General features: G+C 42.6%; 2 protein-coding genes across 3 annotated transcripts in view; one reads left to right on the top strand and one right to left on the bottom strand.

Moving 5' to 3' along the window:
• The window catches only part of LOC310776918 (T-cell surface glycoprotein CD3 epsilon chain-like), a 3,107-nt gene extending 1,835 nt beyond the window's left edge, over nt 1-1,272 (bottom strand). For both annotated transcript variants that reach the window (XR_014552715.1, XM_083637131.1), the window contains exons 1-3: nt 1,033-1,272; nt 191-391; nt 1-99 (exon numbers count right to left, since the gene is read on the bottom strand). The exon at nt 1-99 is cut by the window's left edge and continues 45 nt beyond it. Coding sequence is in view for 1 of the 2 variants with exons in the window: in XM_083637131.1 (XP_083493257.1) it covers nt 1-99; nt 191-391; nt 1,033-1,105 (373 nt within the window). In the remaining variant the exon portion in view is untranslated. The remainder of the gene's footprint in view (nt 100-190; nt 392-1,032) is intronic.
• Nucleotides 1,273-5,446: 4,174 nt separating this feature from the next.
• LOC310777147 (myelin protein zero-like protein 2) overlaps nt 5,447-10,000 on the top strand; it is a 36,248-nt gene continuing 31,694 nt past the window's right edge. The window contains exon 1 of the mRNA XM_083637417.1: nt 5,447-5,753. Within this exon, the coding sequence (XP_083493543.1) occupies nt 5,699-5,753 (55 nt within the window). The 5' untranslated portion in view covers nt 5,447-5,698. The remainder of the gene's footprint in view (nt 5,754-10,000) is intronic.

Raw genomic sequence — 10,000 nt, 5'->3', positions numbered from 1 at the left:
ATCTGTAGACCAGCAGGATCACCATGGCTGTCACAACTACATCTACCGTCACGGCCACCAAAACCAACTTCCCGTCCAACTCGAAGCAGGTCTCACACACTGGACAACGAAGGGCAACAGTCAGTGGAGAGACAATCCAACTAACGCCAGTGGCACATAGCGGGATTTTTTTTTTTTTTTTTTTACTCACCCTTTCCTCGCACGTAGAAGGAATATAGTTTTTCTTCTGGTCGTTTACATCTGTAAAGGCCTTTCGTGCTGTCATCATACTTGTCTTCATAATCCATGCTATCGGATTTTAAAGCTTTTGTGGTGTCGTCCTTCCTGAACCACTCCGCCTGGCCTCCTGGACAGGTCATCGTGAACGTTGTCATCCAGAATTGTACATCTCCTGAACCCAAAAGACAAGGACAGAGTTTCAGCTGTTTCACTGTCTGGTCTGTTGCCTGACCCGCCTTTCCCATTGCCTTTCTATGAGACCAAGCTGATCTGCGAGCTAAGGTGGTTCTGGGAGATTCAACGCAACTACCGGTAACTTAATTCTTTGACATTTCTGATACATATTCCTTGTGTTACTGTGCATTACATTGTAGTACTGATTTAATGCATAGTGACTGAAATGTTAAAAAAAATAAAGCACAACAAAATGATAACAACAATACTACTACTACTATTACTACTATTACTACTACTACTAATAATAGTCATACAACATGTTATCCTTTTCGGGATGCTCAAATACACATCACACTAGGCAAGAAAGCATAAAATAAAATATTTCAAAATCGAGAAGACATATAGTAGAGTAGAAGTAAATATACAAGGGGAAATATAGTGAAACATATAGGGAGAAATTAACCTACTAAGAGTATGTTGCATAACGGAAGTAAAGGAAATCAGAGAAGTCTCTTCTTATATGTCGTATTTCATATCAGGATATTACTGATCTGAATCCAGACCAGGATGATGCAACTTAATGACTATAAAATATAATGTAAAATAACAATAAATACAAAACACATCAATATTTACCTGACTCTGCCTTCACGGTCGTTATGAACAGGAGAAGGCCAGCAAGCACGAGCCTGACACCAATACTGTTCATTTTCTTAAGATTGGCTTTGTAGTTTTCCTGGATCTCACCTCTATGTAGATGGAACCTTTTGAAAGTGTTGGCTATACGAAAAAAATAAAGTGGTCTGAATACACTTAATAATATGTCCGAAAGAAAGGATCAGCTTAACAGACCAAGCATCTCTCTCTCTCTCTCTCTCTCTCTCTCTCTCTCTCTCTCTCTCTCTCTCTCTCTCTCTCTCTTTGTCTCCCCAGCCCCCCCCACCCCACACACACACAGGAAGTGTTTTTTTTTCCAAGAAGTATTCACAGTTAAACCTCAAAATGACTTCAAACTGAATGTGTATATGGCATGCCTAAATACAGTGTAGTAATATGGTGAATTTTTATTCATGAATTATATTACCAAAACTCCTGTATTTTTGTCTGATTATTGAAAATCATTTAGAATGTGAATTTGGATTTAGTGAGGCACTTCGACTTAAAACCGTACGTTTCCTTGCCGACCTGAAATTGCAAGTTAAATGAAATGGTAGGCTACGGAATAGGTCAACTTTATCCAAACAGTGCATGCTGAGAGGTCTATAATAAGATCACAAAGTGTATTATTAAAATCTTGTATGATCTGTTTAGTGAGTGCCTGGTCCACACGTGATTAACTCATGATTATTGAAGCTGATAAGTAGCAGTTGTAATTTGAAACTGACAAACATCTACAGTATATACACAATTAGTGAATGATTAAAGGTGAGATCGTTCAACTAGATTGCACTGTGAGTTTTTACAGTGTATGCTTTTTTCATGTGACTTTATTCATATATAAGTCCATAATTCAAATTGGACCAGGATGACATGAGATACTGTAGGCTACAGTAGACTACATGAAAGTGCTGCTCTGCCCCCAAGTGGCTCAAACCAGTAACCAGCCAGGCTCAGTGACTCAATAAATCAGCTATGCAGCTCTCTGCTAGTCCATTAAAGGAGAATACTATTACAATTAAAAAATCCTCCTGTGTTATTCATCAGGTCTAGAATAGTCCAATCAGTATTCAGCTGTGTGGTTTAGCTGTTAATGTTCACAAATATTGAATGGAATATTCATACATATGAATTCTTAAATTGGTATTGGTAAAGTGGCATTCCCCTTCAGTCATCTGCTATAATGTACCTGAAGTTCAATATAAAGTGCTGACAAACTAATGTGACTGGACCCCCCCGCCCCCTCAATATTTTGATTATATGCAGCAATATCTTATTGTTATTTAAATCATCAGGACATTTGCATGTCTCATCTATTTCTCATTCATTTAGCCTACAATAGAAAACAGTTCTCAAACGCCAGATTCAATTTAGACGCTTAACCAGCTATAAACTGTCACAGAGATCTTCCTACATGCTTGATATTGACACTGATGATGGCACACTGCCCCTCCCCCAACACAAACATTAATATTAATATAATGTGTTTGTGGTAGCCTGCTCAATAATGGGTTTATAATCTCCTATTGTATTAGTTATATATAGACTATTGACCTATGTAGCGGCATGATATTGTAAAGTTGCTATAATATTTGTATAAAATCCTTAATGGAATATAATAATGTTTAGTCTAGTTCTTTTTCATAAGGACTCTATGGCACATACTGTACACCATGCATCATATTCATGTCTTATATTTGATATTACATTTGATAGAGTCTATCATATCATATCATATCACATCACATCATGTTATGTCACGCCATATCATATCATATGGCATGTCATATCATATTAGCCCATGTGCATTATCATATCATACAGTGGCGGCTGGTGGCTCCAATTTTTGAGGGGGGAGGACAGGAGGAAAACCAACCTACGACCCAAGACAAAACTTAGTAGTCTACAGTGTATATGACTGGACAGTGGACTGTGTGATGATGTGTTTATAGGGGTGTGTATCTTATCTTCTTCCCATCTCGATAAATGGTCTGCAATACAATAAATAAAATGATAGTTTGACGATTTAATACAGAACAATATAGCCTAGCACTAATTCGATATGATTAGATTAATCTCAGATACAGTACAATTCAGTTTAATTCAATTCAATTCAATGTATTATGATGTGACATGCATTTCCTACTAGAATGGCTTAATGCAGCTCATTGGTTATTCTTGTTACACTTTTATTTTGCCTAACAATGCTGATGTGCTGAAATACACTGGCTTAGTTACATGTATCCCACAGTCTGAAATCCCACAGTCTGAAAATAAGGCAGATAACCTCTTTGGGCAGATAGATGCTGAGCAGTGGTGTAGTGCAGAGTATACGCAGGTATACAGACAGAGTATTATTTATTTCTTAGTCTGCATTGAGTATACCGACTTCTAAAATCCCCTCTATAGCCTATAGTGTAAAATTGCTAGGTTGCAGGCAGGGAAAGGAAAGAGTGAAGGAATTATATGTACTGTAACTATCTGTTGTTTGATTAACTCTAAATAGCTTTAGCTAAATAATTTGCAGAGGTGCAGCCTATCATAGCCTATGATGTTTGAGTAGACAGCCATCAGTCCTGTAACTTCTGAATGCATGTAATTGGCGAGTCTGTCCGGAGTAGCAAGGCACACCACCATCAGTGCTTTATGACATCACTGATGATGCATCTGTGGCCCTCCACAATCATCTTATGGGCCCTTCATATGGGGTCGTGTTTTACCGTCCATAAATACGACATGAGTCCAATTGAACGTCCCCCGCATGTGGTATTCACGACATGTTAAGTGGACATTTTCTGAAAGCTTCAAGTACAACCTGTGACGTGTCTTGTGACGTTTTCGGAAAATGATGGATTGATGGAAAGTTAGCCGTATAGAGCTTTTCATATCATGTTAGGACTGAGGAACATGTTGATATTGCCAATGGTCTCTCTCATCTTTTTCCCTCTTGTCATTATGCCTTTCCTGCATTAACGTAGTTAGCCACTCGCTAGCTAGCCTTAGCGAAATTGTTAGCCTCATGGGTTCTAGTCAACTGCGCATGCTCACGACTTGAATGTCAAGCATGCCGTATACGACTTCCGATCTCGTAAACAAACACAACTTTGAAATGAAGGCCGCAATACTACGTCTTCACAGTGACATCACTGATGACATCATCACTCATGACATCACTCACTGAGGTCCACATGGTGATAGAGGCTCCACCCACACTGTTTGATTAAATAGGCTGGTTTGAGATGAGCAAGTTCTGCACAGATTCGACCAGCGACTTGCTTGCCCCGTTGCATGATGATAGAAAAGTTGTCTGACTTGCTCTGCCTGCCCGACTGCGTGAGCCACGGGACTCTCGTGAGAGCGAGGCACCGCAGCTACTCTCCACCAACTGCGCCCAACTGCACAGCTCAGAGGATGAGGAGAAACGCACCGAGCTCAGCGGCCATTGGTTCGACACAGGTGCATCACAGAGCGCCTATTGGTTCAACACAGGTGCATCACACACCCACAGTGAAATGTAGAAACTTCAAATGTATATCTATCCCAAGCTGTACTCCATATAATCATCATCATCATCATTATCATCATCATCATCAGTAGGCTATATAAATGGGAGCTGCATGGGGCTCTGTCTGTTTCTCTGTCTGTCCCTGTCCTACAGTGATGTCATAAATGACATCATCAGTGAATTACTCTGATGTCATAAATGACATCATCAGTGGCTCATATCAGTGATGTTATACATAGGCATTGTGACATCATCAGTGATGTCATAAATTCACTCACTCAAGTGACACCTCCTCATTCCATCTCCACAACTGTGGAGTGGGCGGGACTTCGAAGGTCTGGAGCCAGGCTACTTTACTACACCACTGATGCTGAGACAAAAAAAGTGTTAATTCCCTGGATCAGCGCACTGAACACCACTATCCAACTACGTGTAGCTGCAAGCTAGCAAAGACTGTTGTAAGTTGTAAGTATCCAGATAGCTGCTAGCTAGCTTCTTGCTGTGTATAAAGTTGGCTTTATGTTGTTGGCATTAGGCTATGTAGGTAGGGTATCACATTGTAGTAGTAAGCTTCCATCATAATGTAGATAGCCTAGCACAGGCTATCATCATATCAAATGAGATTCATGCTGAACTCCAACCGCTTAACAGCCGGCTGGGCTATGTTATTACGCAACACTTTTGGTAAAGAGGGAATTAACTACAAGAGTTTTGCGTAGCAGCAGAACAGGTTGGATGAGGCTTTTGGAATGTAACTGCTTTGAGTTTAACGAGAGGGGAAAGCAGATAAGAAGGCAGCGGGCCTAGATAGAGAGAGAGAGCGGACGACTCAACTTGTTACTCCGCCCGAAAACGGTGGAAGTGCAGGGAGAGAGAGAGGGAGGAGGAGGAGGAGGGGGCGTCTGTCTGCTGGAGAGGAGATGTGAGGCAGGGCAGCGGGCGGCGAGTCAGGACGCGTCTTTGGGTAGGCTAGGTGGAGGAGAGGACTCTCCTGTAACTTTGTCTTTTCTTGCCTCTCGAAGGGGCTTCACAGACTTTGCGCTCGGTTTCCACGCTACTGAGTGAGTGCGGGTGGAGGAGAGACACATTGGGTTCGTTGACCCCGGTTTCTGAGACGTCGGACCACCTGACATCCATCCAATGTGCGTGAAAGGCTTCTATCTCCTCGCCGTCCTGTCCGGACTCGCAGCTTCAGGTAAGAAGACCTCGGTTCGGTTCGGTTCTGTTCAGTTCAGTTCAGTATGTGGTGGGTGAGCTGAGTGAAAAGATTGGTTTGACAACATCTGGGCTGTCGACCAACAAACATAGCCTTCTATATAGCCTATTCATTTTAACAATAGCCAACATAACACTGACATTTAATTGAAACCACATAGGCCTACCGGTATAAAAACAACAACAACAAATAAAAAAAAAAGCACATTTTTAATCATTGTAGCCTACATAGCCAATGGATAAAATGTAGGCTATCCTATTATAAACAGCCACTTTCATACCTGTGTGGTAACAAATAATTTACGTTTGAGATGAATAAGCTATCTATTGAAATGTATGATCTTATCCAAGAGTTATTTTGAAATTTGAGAATTAGAAATGTATCTGAAATTCATCAATTTAGGCTATATTCTTCTAAAATATAGCTGTGTGCTCATCCCTGGATACATTAAACATTATGTCACACAATATACGTTTTGAAATAGCAAGGATTATAGCCCTGATACACTGAGTATAAATTTCACACTTTAGTGTGAAATTTCAGCCACATGACCACATTGTTGAGTGGATTATTAACAAAAGCTTTTTTTCCGCCTTTAAACACTTCACAAGAATGGCAGCATATATGACCGCCCAGGAGTGGCCTGAAGGGAAGAAAAAACAAACAACACTTGACCCTTTAGAGACCCTGCAGATACATCTAGTTTCAAGGTGTAGGACAAACCATATAGGGATAAACACATGATGGCCCCTCCATCAGTGAAAGCTCCCGGGGGCCCCTAACCTCCATGCAAGTGCCCGTCGTGCGTCACTGGGAAGTGGGGAACTTTGGCACTGTAGCACCGGATGGGTCCCTAAGGCATTCCTGCGAAAGCTATAAAACAACTGTATGAGGGTCTAATTGTGACAACGTAATGACTTTACAGTATTTTGTCGGCATCAGAATCCTGGCCTCATTGTCTTCTGGTTTTATGCAACCTCATTCCTTTCCTGCCTTTTATTTGTGTATCCGTGATGCGTAGACCTTCACAGAGGCTGTGTGTGATTTGGCACTCTGGACAGTAGATAGGTCCACCTGCTTCCCCTAAGGGGCCGTGCAGGATATGTCAGTTGGATCAGAACAATGATAAGTTGTCAGATCCACGCAACAAGGAATTCATTATCCGCTGAAGTTTGGCTCCAAGTCGCCAGCTGCTGTTTAGCACCGCTAATGGGAAAGGTTTTAATAACATGAATCCATCCTATTAGGCTATATCAATGCTATCAATGGCTATCCATTCAGCAGCAGGCGCCAGGCGTTTCAACCTTGAAGTCATCTGTGTCCAGTTTGAACTAAGTGAATGACAGTATATTGATTGAGCATTTCCACTGCCAATACTATAGGATTCACTTAGCAGCAAGTGGCTTATGTTTACTAGCAGCGTGTGCCGGGCTGCACAGCAGTCATAACACACCCTGACAGGGACGGAGAAGGGAGGAACCACAAGAGATGATGGGACGAGTGATGCAGGGGGACAGTGGACAAAAGATGTTGGGACGAGTGATGCAGGGGGACAGTGGACAAAATATGATGGGATGAGGGATGCAGGGGGACAAAGTGAACAAAAGATGATGAGACGAGTGATGCAGGGGGACAGGGAGTGGACAAAAGATGATGGGAGGAGTGATGCAGGGGGACAGAGTGGACAAAAGATGATGAGACGAGTGATGCAGGGGGACAGGGAGTGGACAAAAGATGATGGGACGAGTGATGCAGGGGGACAGAGTGGACAAAAGATGATGGGACGAGCGATGCAGGGGAACAGGGAGTGGACAAAAGATGATGGGACAAGCGATGCAGGGGGACAGAGTGGACAAAAGATGATGAGACGAGTGATGCAGGGGGACAGGGAGTGGACAAAAGATGATGGGACAAGCGATGCAGGGGGACAGGGAGTGGACAAAAGATGATGAGACGAGTGATGCAGGGGGACAGGGAGTGGACAAAAGATGATGGGACGAGTGATGCAGGGGGACAGGGAGTGGACAAAAGATGATGAGACGAGTGATGCAGGGGGACAGGGAGTGGAGTAGCAGCATGTGAATGGGAGCAGGCGTGTGTTGTAACTGTGATGGAAGTGATGGCTCAGCAGTGTCTCTGCTCCTGCGTCTGCTTCTCTAATCGCTCCGGTGCCCTTTGCCTTTACTGTGTGTGCAGAAAAGGGCAAGTCATGAAGACACAAGCTGATTGTTTCATTATAATTATGGGTTTAAAATGCACTGGACATGCCATAGCCTAATGCAGACGCAGCAATCTGCAAACAGATCTGGGGCCATTCGACTGCCAGCCGGCTGCCAGCCAAGCTCCTTGGCAGAAAACAAAGATAAAACAGAAACTTAACTTAATATACTTTAACTTAACTTAACTTAACTTAACTTGGGGGTGTCTGGGTAGTAGAGGTAAAAGCATTCAGATCCCGCCGTGGAGACCCGGGTTCAATTCCCGGCAGAGGTACCTCCGGCTTCGTCAGACGTTCCTACAGACACAATTGGCCGTGTCTGCGGGTGGGAAGCCGGTGGGGTATGAGTCCTGGTCGCTGCACTACTGCCTCTTCTGGTCGGGGGGGGGGGCGCCTGTTCGGGGAGGAGGGGAACTGGGAAGAATAGCGTGATCCTCCCATGCGCTACGTCCTGCCGGTGAAACACCTCGCTGTCAGGTGAAAAGAAGCAGCTGGTGCCTGCACATGTATTGGAGGAAACGTGCTAGTGGGGTGGAGCAACAACCGGGACAGCAGTGGGAATTGGCCAAGTACAGTTGGGGAGAAAAAGGGATAAAATAATAATAATAACTTAGCTTAACTTAGACCAATTCAACCTTCGGCTGGGAGTACCAAGTAACTGAAGATTGCTGCCACTGTATTTAGACCACACGTGGGCAAAATACGGCCCGCGGGCCACACAAATGTTCATGTCATATTCTGGCCAATACTCCACTTCTGTTATAGCATTTCAGTCTGGAATATGGAATATCTTTCAATAATCTTTATGACTAAAAGGCTACATTGAAGTAGAAATTTAAATAACTCAAATAACTCATTGGTTTTGGATTTATTTAGCTTCAAGACTGCATTTTTGTTCGTGTGACCCTCAACACAGGCTTTGATCATCCCGGGCCACTTACTGATACTTATGCTTAAATTAACCCACTCATATTCTGATTTATTTCAAGAAAAACATTTCAGCTAGTGGAAATTCTAATTGGCTGGTAACTTTAAAATCTAGCAGCCATATTGGCAGGTGATCAAAAAAGTTAATTTCAAGCCCTCAGAGCAGGTGGTGACATAGGAGTGAGTGAGAAAAGGATCAAATATTGGTGGTTAAGACTAAATAATGACATCACAACTGTTAATTTAAAATTAGTTATTCCTCTAAACCTGACTTCAAATGCACCAAATTTTTCGCGCTGGCGCCGTTCGGCCCTCAGCAAAACCTGGTAGCGAGGACATTTTTTGTGGCCCTCTCTATCATCAAAGTTACCCATCCATGGGTTACGGCATGACAATATTTGTTCGGCCCCCGGCAACAATCTGGGTTTCTCATGTGGCCCCCCATGAAAAATAATTGCCCACCCCTGATTTAGACAGATATACTGTACAGTCATGACAAGTAATCAACACGTATTTGCCATTTTACTGACACGTTCACCCAGCCGCTCTCTTCTCTGACATGTATTCAAGTCAAGTTAACTTATTTATATAGCCCTAATTCACAAGCATGTCTCCAAGGACTTTACAGAGAATGTGTGTAGCTAGAGCTAACCAAACAAACAATAATCAAAATGGTTTATATAAGAAAAGAATCAGCAAGGAAACACAAGGCTCAGATTCCTCTGATCACAGACAGGAAGCACTCATTCTTCTTACGCCGGCTCACGAGAGCCTATTTCCAAGGAGATACACATGTAGACCAAATAGAATAATAATGACCCTCCTCTGCCTTTACTCCAAACAGCATCACAAGCTTTACTGCAGCGGTAAAGGAAAAGAAATCACTCCCAGAGATTAACGCACTTCTCCTCTGTGTATTTTGCGATTTGTATTTGGCAGGAGTTCAACAAAATCAGGAGCAGTGTTTTTGTATTTCAAAATGCTCAAATGACAGTGGGCTACTTAATACAAATAGATCAGATCAGATCAGATTATGAAAAATACACGTGTTTACTCACATGTTTCATGGCTCTGACACAGA

This window comes from Poromitra crassiceps (assembly GCF_964638095.1).
Source record: "Poromitra crassiceps genome assembly, chromosome: 5".
Taxonomy (NCBI): Eukaryota; Metazoa; Chordata; class Actinopteri; order Beryciformes; family Melamphaidae; genus Poromitra; species Poromitra crassiceps.
This window is presented reverse-complemented; position numbering and strand designations above follow the sequence as displayed.